General features: G+C 32.4%; 1 protein-coding gene across 3 annotated transcripts; it reads right to left on the bottom strand.

The window, feature by feature from the left end:
- Positions 1-4,224: 4,224 nt before the first annotated feature.
- On the bottom strand, positions 4,225-8,973 carry LOC112419031 (elongation factor G, mitochondrial-like). Of its 3 annotated transcripts, XM_039830351.1 has the most exons (8): positions 8,446-8,973; positions 7,816-8,143; positions 7,154-7,186; positions 6,034-6,095; positions 5,512-5,578; positions 5,382-5,414; positions 5,229-5,283; positions 4,225-4,628 (listed from the first exon to the last, which is right to left on the bottom strand). In XM_039830351.1, exons 2-8 carry the CDS (start codon positions 7,927-7,929, stop codon positions 4,477-4,479), a joined length of 516 nt encoding a protein of 171 aa, XP_039686285.1. In that variant the 5' UTR covers positions 7,930-8,143; positions 8,446-8,973; the 3' UTR covers positions 4,225-4,476. The 3 variants fall into 3 exon arrangements, with proteins under 3 accessions (XP_039686285.1, XP_039686284.1, XP_039686286.1); XM_039830350.1 differs by lacking the exon at positions 8,446-8,973 and having other exon boundaries at positions 7,816-8,403; XM_039830352.1 differs by lacking the exon at positions 8,446-8,973 and having other exon boundaries at positions 4,225-4,622; positions 7,816-8,403.
- Between the last annotated feature and the right edge of the window lie 4,337 nt (positions 8,974-13,310).

Genomic DNA, 13,310 nt, shown 5'->3' with positions numbered 1-13,310 from the left:
ATCAGTGTAAAAATTAAGCATTTGAATATTGTTTTGCACATTACTTAAATACAAATAATAATAATAAAAATCGTTTAAATAATTGTGCACAACGATTTTTTTGAAGGTATAATATGTTGTTATATTTTCTACATTAAAATAATTGTGCACAAAGATTTTTTTTTTATTTAAGTAATTTGCAAAACAATATTCAAATGCTTAATTTTTACACTTATTGAAATGTTTTTTGAGGACTTAAATGCTCTTTATTTTTTTGGTCAAGATTTAAATTATACTCTTTTATATATATATATATATATATATGCATAAGTATAATACTTGCAATTGTTTGAAACGTACAAAATAATGATTGAAACATTCAAAATCAATAAATATTATTAATAACAATTTATAGTTTTTGTCAAAAAAAAATCAGGTTTGAGTTTCCTCAACAATTAACTGCCGAAGTTTTCAGTTTTTCTCGGTAGTTTACTGCCGAAATTTTCCTCGGTAGTTAACTGCAGCCGGTTCCATAATTCGACAGTTAACTGCTGAAGGACATTTCGATAAATTACTAATGTGGTGCAGCCTTATGTAATGTGTCAACAACAATTCTCTAAAACAATTCACCTCATTATTATTATAGGAATTAAAGGATATGCACGGCAAATCATGTTTCCACATTCTTCCAATCAAAATCTATAATATTGTTTTCTCATGTTATACTTAACTTATTGTATTCCAATTCACCTCATTATTTGATAAAATGAGCGTTTTAGTTATTTGATTCACATATGTCAATGCATAACACTACAAAAAAGTAACACTATAAAAAAATATATCAATGTATAATTCTGATCTTTAATATATTTAATTATTTATCAATAAAAATCATAAAAAATTTAACATCTAAAAAATATTTATCGAAATAAATCCAACAAACATCTTATATGTTATTATTTGTTTAAATATTAATAGAAAAACATGCAAATGTATGTTATATGAATAATGTACATAGTCAAATTAGGTCAATCATTTTGGATGGAGGAAATATTTCTTTTGCAAACTATTTAGATCATTGAAATTAAAATAATTAATCATTATTTTAAAAAATGTATAAAATTCAAATGAAACACCTAAAATGAGTTTGCTCCTCTCAAGATCTCAAATTCGATTTCCTCTGATGTCAATTTCGGTGGGAGTAGTGGTTGTTTGTATTGGCGTTAAATGTGTTGTAAACGCGCGTTTCGACGGATGCTACAATTTGTATCTTCTATATTATCACATCCCAAAGCTCTCAAATCCACGACAACGGTTATTTGTTTAAATATTAGTAGAAAAACGGCGACACATGTTTTTTTCCTAAACACTTCAGAGTTTGGAGGGAAGGAAAGGAAAAGCTTGGAAAAAAAAAGGAAGGAGTAAGTGAAAGAAATAGATGATATTGGAAGGATGGGCTTTGGAGACTTAATTTTTTTCAAAATATAAAACCCTCCTCATTTGAGGGAACTAAAAATTGTATCGGAGGATGGTTTTGGGGGGTTTGGGAGAGTTTATATGAATTATTCAAATTTAATATATATTGTCATAATATTATTAAAATTAAAAATATATTAATCATAAACATTAATTTATCACTCTTTAAAAAAATACTTTTTGAAAAAATGTGAGATGACACTGGAAGGATGGCCTTTGGGGACTTAATTTTCTTCAAAATATAAAACCCTCCTCATTTGGGGAACTGAAAAATTGTATCGGAGGAGGATTTTGGGGGGTTTGGGAGAGTTTATATGAATTCTTCAAATTTAATATATGTTGTCATAATATTATTAAAATTAAAAATATATTAATCATAAGCATTAATTTATCACTCTTTAAAAAGATGCTCTCTTTGAAAAAATGTGACAGATTTATCAAATTTTCCCCATATTTCTCTCCCATCAAAATATTTTCTTCCCCTCCCCTCCAAACTCCCGAGCAAAGCCATAGTAAAAAAACATTAAACACACATTCACAACAACCACTTATAAAACACTTGCCGGATAAAGAAGGATTTAATCTGCTAAGAAAGGTCATAATTAAGAAAGAACATAGAAATTAGAAATCTCTTGTTAAAGGTGTTGGATCATCCAGTTCTCTGAGATGAATATTGTATTATGAAATGTTAGGGGGGATTGTCAACTTTGACCCAAGGTTTGTCCTCCATAATCTGTGTGTCTATTATAAACCAAAATTTATTTTTCGGCTGAGCCATGGAAGGTTGGAATAATTTTACATATTGCAGGTTAACAAAGTCTAAGTCTGATCATCATCCTATTCTATTGTATATGACTAATGCAATCTTATGCTTGTGCTTCATAAGAAGTTACAGCTCCGAAATGTGGCTTTGAAAATTTGGATTAAGGACTTTTTTTGAAGATATTAAGGCTATCAGAGAGGTTGATTGTGTTTAGGAGCTCATTGATAAATTTGGCGAAAATGAGCGGTTAATGCACATAGTATAGCTCATGATTTGTTACAACAAGCTTTACATTTTAAGGATCAATAATATTGCAAAGAAAAATCCACATTGAGTTGATTCCAAGAGGGGGGTAAGAATACAGCTTATCACCAAAGAATGGTACACTTCTAAACAAATGACTATATATGCTTAGACATGCTGATAACATCTTGCAGCATCCTGAAGACATTGAGACATGTCCATAGCATTTATCTGACATTTTTGCTACCCCTAATGTCAGGGCTATGAATAATAGTGGTAGATTCTATTCCAACTATGGTGACTAAAATGAAAAATGCTAAACTTACCTAAGCCTTCATTTGTAGAAATCAAAGATGCAGTTTTTTCTTTAAAGCAGAAGAGTGATATTGGTCTTTATATATGGATTTGGTGGCACTTTTTCATCATAATTTTGAAGATATTATTGGAAATGATGTGTATAATGCAACTAAGGAAAGGTTGGATTCTTCCTAATCTTAATTCTAATTTAGTAGTTTTAATTCCTAAATTTTCTGGAACCATTGCCTTGGCAAACTTCCAATACAAAATAATTTTTAATTTTTTGGAAGACAAACTTCTTGTTGTAGCAGGCTAGCAGCCAATCTCATATATGATAATCAAACAAGATTTGTTAAGGATATGAACAACATGGTGTATAGGAAGTCTTTTGAAGGTATTATTGTTCTACAAATTGAAATATCTAAAGTTTTTGATATTTTGAAGTAGTTTGGTTTTAACAAGTTTTGCACTTGGATTCATGTTATTCTTCAATAGGTTAAGTTGTATTTTTTTTTTATAAATGGGAAGAACTGTAGGATTTGTTTTGTTGCAAAAGAGGTGTTAGACAAAGAGACTTTCTTTCACCTCTTTTATTTTGTGACAGACATTTGCTTGGTCACAACTACAAATAATTTCATTTGGGCGCACAGACACGCAAATGGGGAAAAGGTAAAAGAAGAAACACTTTAATACTATGTTATTTTAAATAATTAAATTGATAAGTACTTTTATGTTTGTGCACCTAAATGTATTTTATTTGTGGTTGTTCCCATATAATTGTTTCTCTGATTTTGTTTGGTTGAGGAAGTGCTTGGTAGAGCTTTGACAATGAAAGCTAATTAATCAGTTTTTTATTTGTAAGAGCTAATCAGGGGTTTATCAAGCCAATGTTTAGTCTTAGGGTGCACCATTCCTACTCATTCTCTCAATGATGATGATATAATGATATTTTGTCAAGGAAACAAGAAGTATCTGAACTCTATAATGGTTCTGTTAAGGTAGTATGGTGAAACATTTGGGGGGCACATTAGTTCTCTAAATTTTACTCATGCTCTTGGCCATTATCCAAGAAAACTGATACTGCTAAAACTTTGGGATTTGTAGCAGGTGAATTACCCTTTAAATATCTTGGTGTTTTAATTTTTTAGGGTAAGCCTAAACCAATCCATCTCATAACATATGTACAGTATATATTGTTACTAATTCCATATTTTAACCCTTCCTTCTAAATATGACAGTTAGCAAATTTAAACCACTCAATAGAGTCCCAAAATTGGTTGGACTCCAAGCATCATGGGATAGACATTTTTGGTTTGTCTCTACACCTTATCATATTATTACTCAATCGAAATTAATCTCACACTCTTAATCTTAAATTGAAGTTTTACAACTAGGATGGTTTTAGAGCATGGACGCAAGATCACAACACTAGAAACAACTAACTCTACCAGCAACCAGATAAAAAGTATTAGAATAATAACGTGTTAAACTTTAATCAATTGTCAATGGACACTTGCGTGAGAAAAGAGACTCAACTCAAGATCCAAAGGATGTGTTAAGGTTTCTAATACTCAATAAACGATATGAAGTAGCAAATCAATAGATGAGATGAAACTATGATTAGTGGTGTTTGAAGGCTCACAAGAACCCTAGCCCTTATCAAAATTGTGGTTGCCAAAGAGAGATCAAGAAGTCCTTGATTTTTGTGAGATGTTCCTTTAAATTATGAAATCAGCGAATTTTATATTCATAACTCGTAGCTTTGTGTATGCAAGATTCCCTTTTCCAATAGTTACATTCAAACATCGTGGGATGCTGGTATATTTCCTTAAACCCTTGCATTCTGCTGAGAATTCACCTTTTCCTGCAGCTATTTAAGAACCACCATGAAAGTGTACTGAATTCATGACAAGAAAATCGAATTTGTCATATAAATGTGAAAGGTAAAATAAATAAAACACAAAATGCTTGATCTCTATCACTTCTTTGAAAGTCCTTCATAGCCTTTGAATCATAAAAGTGATACATGAAACAAGACAATTATGTGATATAAATTCATTTAAAGCAAGGTAGGAAAATTAAATTGACATATAAAAGAAACTACTTACTTGCACTCCAGAATCTTTTGAGAACGACTCAGAAACATTAATAGAAGTTGTTGTATATCTTCTTAACCCATTAGTATATTTAAAGTTATCTGATTAAATCAAGAACACAAAATAAGACTTTCAAATTAACATTTGTTTCACCTAGTATATTCTGTTGGCGAGGAATGCCCATAATTAACATATTCTCAGTTTTTCAATAAAAAAATAAAATAAAACTGGAGCCAAATAATGGTTGTTACGAGGCAATGTGAATATTCATTACTGAAGTGACACACAATTAATAGATTTCAATCCTACAAAAAATAGAGCAATGTAGAATTCAAGAAATGCAGCTTATGCTTGAGAGAAGAGAAAAGTAGAACCTGGTTCAGAATGGATTACACCAACCATTTCTCCAACATGAGCCTCTAGAATCACCTGCCGAGAATCCCGATTAGAACTTAAAAAGAGAAATGCAGAACACTTAATGGGAACACCCACCAAATCATGGTGAAAATCTAAAAACTAACATATACCTCATCATTATACAACCCAAACAAACCACGAACCTGCATTTCGAGAGTAGAAAGACTTTAGCCACAAAAACATAAAGAAAAGAAAAGCAGAATGCAATCAAATAAGAACAAAGAGGAGCCTTAAACTTACCTCGAACTTCCTGCTAGTGTCAACGTCAGTAATAAAATCTCCCTTCCGAAGGACACCCTCATATATTCTTCACGCAATTAAAAAAAAGAATCAATATTTGTATACACCCTCATATATTACAAGTCAGGATCCGTTGACTTCTTTTGTCATACTTAACATACTTACACCTTTAATATCTCTTTGTAGAAGGCGAATTAAATCAATCCAACCTTTGAATTGAACAAACCTATAAAAGTTCATAGAATTTTAAAACTATATTATATTCCATCACATCACCTTCTTTTAACGTAAATACGCTATTTAAAACATATGCAAATATCCGTTGTTAAAACCTATACCAGCGAATGTCTAAATTGTTTGAAATTTCGTATGCATGATATAAGATGATTCAACAATTGGATTTCATTAATTCACCTTCTACAAAGAGTTATTGAAGATGTCAGTATGCTAAGTTAAACATCTGGTGTCAACGGATCAAAATAATTTGAAATAGGATTTAACCGCATGTAAAGGTTGCGGTACCTTAGATATGTCATATGACCACTATACTTCTTCAATGTGAAAGCCGATGCCACAAGTGTGTGCTGGTAAAATAGCATAACAAACATGTTTATCAAGATTCTGTGGAACAGTCAGTCTTGCTATTACGAGGATTAGAGAGTGAAGAAGTTTGAGTGTAGAGTAGCAGTCTTTTTTTCTCAAAGAACAATGACTGAACATTGGTCAATGGCTTTGTGACAATGTTAGCAATCTAAGACTGAACAAAATATAAGTCATGGGTAGAGATTTGGCAAAAAAAAATTCTCAAAGAAAGAACAAACCAAGGTCAGATTACGAGTCAAAACGAGACTCAAAGCGAAAGTGATGTGTGCATCGCAATAAATGATTGGTGTGGAGATGGGAAATTGCAGCTCATGAAGTAAGGATACCACCTTAGAAGTAGCTAAGGCTTTGAATGATATGTTAGGACCAAGACATAAGAATGCCCCGAAAGGAGACCTCGTGCTGTCTATATCAGACGTCCAATCAACATCACAATAGGCCTACAAACTTGGGGGAGACAAAGGGTAAGCATCCTGCAGAACTAAACCATGATCCAGAGCCTTTCCTTTGAGATATCACAAAATTCACTTTACTGCAATAGAGTAACTCTACAGGGGTTGAGCCACAAACCGGCAGCATTTCCAACTTAGGATTCCTAGGAAGGAGGTATAGATGCCTTTCGTAGAGAACATATCTTCTTTTTGGAGTAACCTCTGGCATACTAAGTATTCAAGATGACCAATCTATTTTAGAGCAAAGACAACATTATTGTGATTTATATTTAGACATACTATAAGATGTTATTTATGTTTTCAACTTTTAAAGTAATTTGCCTATTATCATTATCACGATTCACTTATATTGGCTAGAAATTTTATAATGTTATTGCACATGTATTCATAAATCTAATATTGATATTAATAAGTCTAAAACTGCATAGGACAGATTTTATGCAATTTTCACCATCTTAATAGCGAATCTAAATATTCACGCATGATTAGAATATAAAAAGAGATATGCAGAACAATAACACAATTTCGCCAAAGACAATCGATTTCATGGGAAGATCAACAGTTATGGTGAAAATCCAAAAACTAACCCTTTCATTATGTCTTCCAAGCAAACGACGAACCTGCATTTTAGAGACATGAAAATGATCTTATGAGTGCACTAAATGAGGTGACAAGTAAAAGCTACTGGTCTTTGTTGTACCAATATTTTTTTTTAAAGTACAAAATAAGGTGACAAGACTTGAATATGCAAGAGGCTAATATTAGAAGTAGGGTTAATTATATACTTCAATGTAGGAGAAGTTTCTTTATAAAATAGTCAATATTGCTAATAGGAATTGCTAGTAAGAAGTAGTAGCAAGTAAGAATTTGAATCCATGGACTGGTAAAAAATGGATAATCTTTGTTATTTATTTTTCCAATGACATAATTTAATTACAACAACTACAATTGTAGATTATCATAAATGCAATCTTGAATTGAGCCATACGTTTATAATTTTTTTTAATAAATTGAGTAATAAAGACAAGATTAGGTAACAGAAAGGAAAAAAAAAAAACAGATCTAAAACACAAAACACCATGTCCAGAAGACCAATGAAATCAAACTAGAACAAAGAGAAGCCTAAAACATATTATTATAAGAAGTGATTTATGTTCATGATTAAAGAAATTGGGGCCAATTTAAAAACTCAAATTGAGGTTTCTGACAGCCAAGATTAAAAAGGATAAAGTTTCTTTGAATCTGATACCTTTTCCTCCCTCTTATATTGGTCGAGCGCATAATTACTTGCTTCAATTGGACACGGCAAATAATTAAGTACACCATCCAAAAGAAGCTGTAACCCCTGTACCAGAAACAGCATAAAATGAAAAATATAAGATTCTTAAAACACAATATTAGGAGTTGGCCTGTAGGTATAAATAATTCAAGCCAAAATCAATCTTATCAAAAGTGGCCATGGCAAATTGCAGGGAAGGATAGCAGCGCCACGGTGTTTTATGGCATAAATAGCAGCTAAAAATGGAGGTTTTTTTTTTCCTTCTTGAGCTTGATTCGGAAGTGAAAGTGTGCCACACCTATCGCAAAGCAAATAAGTGTGCATATAGTCTTGCAAATATGGAAGCAAATAAATAAGTGTGCATATATCATTCTCCTGTCAATATTATGCAGCTTCTATAAGCTGATATTTTGGGAGTCTCGACTTACCATATTGTTTTGTTGTAGTTCTCCTTTCTTCCGGGCTTCGGTCGTGTCTAAATCTAGTGGTATTCAATCAAGATTTTTTATGAAATATAAAAAGTCTTGTAGTGTTTAAAAACATTTTAACATTGGTGGACATTGTAGTGATTTTTAAATCTTTAGTCGTAAAAAATCTTACCCGATAACATGAGATTTCTCAAGATTTTCCTTTCTTGTCTCTTAGTTGTGTGCCTTTACATCTCTCTCCTTTCTCCCCATTTCCCCCCAACATTTGTCTTCTTTTAAAACCAAAATTGGTATGTCAAAGCATCAATGTGGAATCTATCATCCCTACTGTTATCACTCAACCTAACATAAATCGCAAAAATACTTGGTCATTAGTGATAAATATAACACTTCTTTTTCATATCAATCACTCAAATAATGTATTCGAGAGAACGAAAACAACACTTCTTTTGGTGCATGTAATTCATTTAGCTATTTGAGATTGATATTGATAGGCAAACAACTGGCAACTAGAACTAGGGAGGTTGATTCCCAACAAGGAAAACCTTTTGCGCTAAAAGAACGCCAAAGATAACCAGCTTCAACTCTAGTAATTCCAATGACAGACCCAAAAAGAACATATGACAGAGAATGCTCTTTTAATATTTATAATATGACATAATGTTTGACCATACCCAAAAAATTGTAGAGTGACCTTACATTCATGGACCATTGTAGCCACCATCATACTAAGAATGCTACAAGATAAGTTTTTGAAAAAGAAAACATAATGCAACTCCCTCAGTCTTTATTCAAGGTTTGGAGAGGGGGGGAGGAATGAAGATCAAGTCCATAAAACAAAGAATTAATTCAAGGTAATTCAACAATTACCTTATATTTGTAAGCACTTCCCATGAATACTGGTATAAACTTCTCCGCTATGGTGGCCCTACGAACTGCTTCCTACACACACAAAATAATAACAAAAAGAAAACTATTTACAAAATAAGGTTTTGGAGAGGGGGTGGGTGAGGGAGAAGTAACAACTAGTTTTCATATCAGAAAATGCATCTGCCTTCATAGGTGCATGGACAAAAAATGGATTTCCTCAAGGATCAAACCCTAAAATGTAAAACAAGAATAAAACATATTTGAATTTGTTCTCCAACTTCATCTCAAAACCTGAGGGGTAATACTGGTCAATATTATTTATTATCATGTAAATTTGTTAGAATGAAAAAATATTGACACTTTCCATATACATTTGCTAGAATGACATATAATTTGATGCGGAAGAAATATTATTTAAGTATAGTAAATATTTTTTGCTTAGAGACCTAAAGATCTTTAGAAAAAACGTGTCCCTTTTTCCCATACATAAATTCAAGCATCGTGGGATGCTAGAAAATTTCCTTAAACCCTTGCAATCTGCCCTGTAGAAAATTTCCTTAAACCCTTGCATTCTTCTCTGAATTTACCTTTTCCTGCAATCATTTAAGAATCAACATGAAAGTGTACATAATTCATGATAAGAAAATCGAATATCACATAAATGAGAAAGGTAAAAGGACTAAAATACAACCTGCTTGATCTCTATGTCACTTCTTTGGAAGTCCTTCCAAGCCTTTGAATCATTAAAGCAAGGTAGGAAAATAAAATTGATATACTATAAAAGAAACTATTTACTTGCACTCCAAAATCTTTTGAGAATGACTCAGAAACATTAATAGAAGTTGTTGTATATCGTCTCCACCCATAAGTATAATTAAATTTATCTGATTAAATCAAGAACACAAAATAAGACTTTCACATTAACATTTATTTAAGCTATCATATTTTGTTGGAGATGAATGCCCACAATTTCGTATGAGATTGGATTGTATAGTTTAATGGGATCAAGAAGTATAGTCTCAGTTTTTTCAAAAAATAAAATAAAATGGATCCGAATAAAAGTTGTTACAAGGCAATGTGAATATTAATTACTGAAGTGACACACAAAAACTTCAATGTTTAGTATATTTTAGCCATTTTTGCTCGCATTTTAGGTTAATCATATGCAGTTTTCATATTCAAGCCCTCAAATGAAATTTACTCTCCAATAAAAATATAATGTCCACATTTTCAAATAACTTCATCAACGACAACCAAATCTAATCCCACTAAGTGGGCTCGGCTACATGGATCATATGATGTCATAATGTTATATTAAATAAAGCAATGTAGAATGTTCTATTAAATAAAGCAATGTAGAATTCAATCTTACAAAAAATAACTTAAACCACCCACCAAAAACATATTCAAGAAAAATTCAATCTTACAAAAAAAAAAATGTAGAATTCAAGAAATGTGGCTTATGCTTGAGGGAAGAGAAAAGTAGAAACTGGTCCTGAATGGATTACACCAACTATTTCTCCAGCATGAGCCTCTAGAATCACCTGTCGAGAATCCCGATTAGAATTTAAAAAGATATATGCAGAAAACTTATACAAAAGTTGTCCGAAGGACATTTAATGGGAAGATCCACCAAGTCATGGTGAAAATCTAAAAACTAACATATACCTCATCATTAATATTATACAACCCAAGCAAACGACGAATCTGCAATTCCAGATAGAAAGACTTCAGCCACAAAATCACTAGACACAAAATGCAATAAATGAAAGCAGAGACATGAAAATGATCTTATGAGTGCACAAATTGAGGTGAACAAAGAGGAGCCTTAAACTTACTTCAAGCTTCTTGCCAGTGTCAACATCAGTAATAAGATCTCCCTTCCGAAGGACACCCTCATATATTCTTCATGCAATTAAAAATAATCAATACATATATGTAGATGTGTATATTACGAGTCAGGATTCGTTGACGCCATGTGCCATATTTAAGATGATTCAACAATTAATTGGATTTACTTAATTCACCTTCTACAAAGAGTTGTTGAAAATGTAAGTATACTAAGTTCAACAACTGGTGTCAACGGATCCAGATAATTTGAAATAGGATTTAACCACATGTAAAGGTTGTGGTACCTTAGATATGTTTTACGACCACGCTTCTTCAATTTGAAAGCCAATGCCACAAGGTGATGCTGTTAAAATAGCCCAACAGTATTCTTTGTTAGTAGATTAAAAAATATAGCATAACAACCATATTTATCAAGATTCTATGGAACAGTGCAGTCTTTGCTATTCTGAGGTGCATAGGATTAAAGAGTGAAGAAGTTTGAATGTAGAACTGAGCAGTCTTTTTTCAAGACCGCTGAGTTTGTCTCCGAGATTATAAAACTGAACATTGGTCAATGACTTTGTGAGAATGTTAGCAATCTAAGAACGAGCACGACATAAGTCATAACTAAAGATTCGGTTCTGGAATGCAAAATCAAATTATGACTCACAACAAAAGTGATTTGATTGTTGCAATAAAGTATTGGTGTGGAGATGGGAACGCGCTGCTCATGAAATAAGGTTAACACCTTAAAAGTAGCTAAGGCTATGAATCATAAGTTAGGACCAAGGCATAACAATGCCCTGAAAGCAGACCTCATGTTATCTACATCAGAGGTCAAATCAACATCACAATAGGCCTGCAAACATGGGGGAGAAAATAGGGTAAACATCCTGCAGAACTAAACCAAGATCCAGAGTCTTTCCTTTTAAGACATCTTGAAATTCACTATACGGCAATATAATAATTCTGCAGGGGTTGAGCTACAAACCGGCAGCATATACAATTTCTAGTCTAGTTATGGTCACATGCAACAGTGCACCAACTATGGATCTGCAGGCGGCAAGATCTTCCATGTAGTCATGATTCAAGAAATTGCCGCCAAATTCAAAATATAATTGCAATTTCTGACAGTCAAGATAACAAAGGATAAATTTTCTTTGAATCTGGTACCTTTTCCCCATTCTTAGATTGGTCAAGATCATAATTACCAGCAATACTTTTCCCTATTACCAGCAATATAAAAAACTAAAGAGGAGACACAACGTCACACACAAACAAATGTGCACGAAAGGAGCAATACTTTTCATACTATAACCAACCTCATTGTGCTTTCATAAGCATGCTGTGTTTGGAATTTAGAGATAATCGAAATAAAAGATACTTTTTATACAATAATCATCCTCATTGTGCTTCCATATTTTCTCAACAGTACTAGAGTCTAGAAGTAAAAGATAAAGGCAGAAGATCCTTTTAGAAAGGCCAGAGGGAGAGAGGATTCATCAAATTCTTCAGTGATAAGTGTGATCTCAACAATTCAAAATGAGCCATAGAAATGGGTGCAGTTCCATTCATTATCAATTCAACCTTTCCTGCAAACCAAGGTGACTAATTACATCAAAGAAACAACTCTAGCATCCATCTTTCAGCTGACACATCACAGGTCCTTCCATCCCTTACAATCTCAATTTAAATCCTTTGGACAAGAAGCCATCCCTGTGGAAGAAAAAAAATGAATCTCATCCAAGTAAGTTCAAAAGTATCACAAAAGAACAGTGGCTTAAATATGTATTTTATTCTTGCAATTAGGGGTCGTTTAAAAATTGGTCTCCGTATTCGTTAATCCTTGCAAACTAGTCTTGCAATCATTAATCATTTAAAATTTCGTCATTTAACCAACTTAATCACTGCCACATCACTAATTCGATGACGTGACAATCACTACCCAAAGATAAAATTGGAATTTCATGTATGACACTAATATATTCACCTCTAGAGATATAATCACTTCCTTTAAAAAAAAGATATAGTCACTTATTCACAAGTTTTTCTAGCCAACTCGGGGAAACCAATATCTCTCTCCATTCAACAATCTTCTTTCTTTCAATTGATTATGGATCTAAGCTTATTTTTGTATGGTTTTGCAAATTTGGTGTTTATTCAATAAAATATAATTTTGGAACTTATCCTTCGTTGTATTTTTCATTACCTAGTCAATCTTTATAACCATTCTTTCAACTAGACCATCAACCTGTGCTCCGGGTCCTACCAGTTTACACATACGCGTTTAAAGTTACGATTATTAGTCTCTTCCTATATTAATAAGTCAATTGGTTA

Source organism: Medicago truncatula, chromosome 2 (assembly GCF_003473485.1).
Source record: "Medicago truncatula cultivar Jemalong A17 chromosome 2, MtrunA17r5.0-ANR, whole genome shotgun sequence".
Lineage (NCBI taxonomy): Eukaryota > Viridiplantae > Streptophyta > Magnoliopsida > Fabales > Fabaceae > Medicago > Medicago truncatula.
The sequence above is the reverse complement of the archived record's forward strand: the minus strand, read 5'-3'. Positions and strand labels throughout refer to the sequence as shown.

Coding starts and splice junctions, on each gene's coding strand:
- LOC112419031 (XM_039830351.1), bottom strand. CDS start 7,929: ATGCTGTTTCTGGTACAGGGGTTACAGCTTCTTTTGGATGGTGTACTT. Junction 7,187..7,815: donor AATATAAGAGGGAGGAAAAG/GTATCAGATTCA, acceptor TCTAAAATGCAG/GTTCGTCGTTTGCTTGGAAG. Junction 5,284..5,381: donor TTGGGTTGTATAATGATGAG/GTATATGTTAGT, acceptor GATTCTCGGCAG/GTGATTCTAGAGGCTCATGT.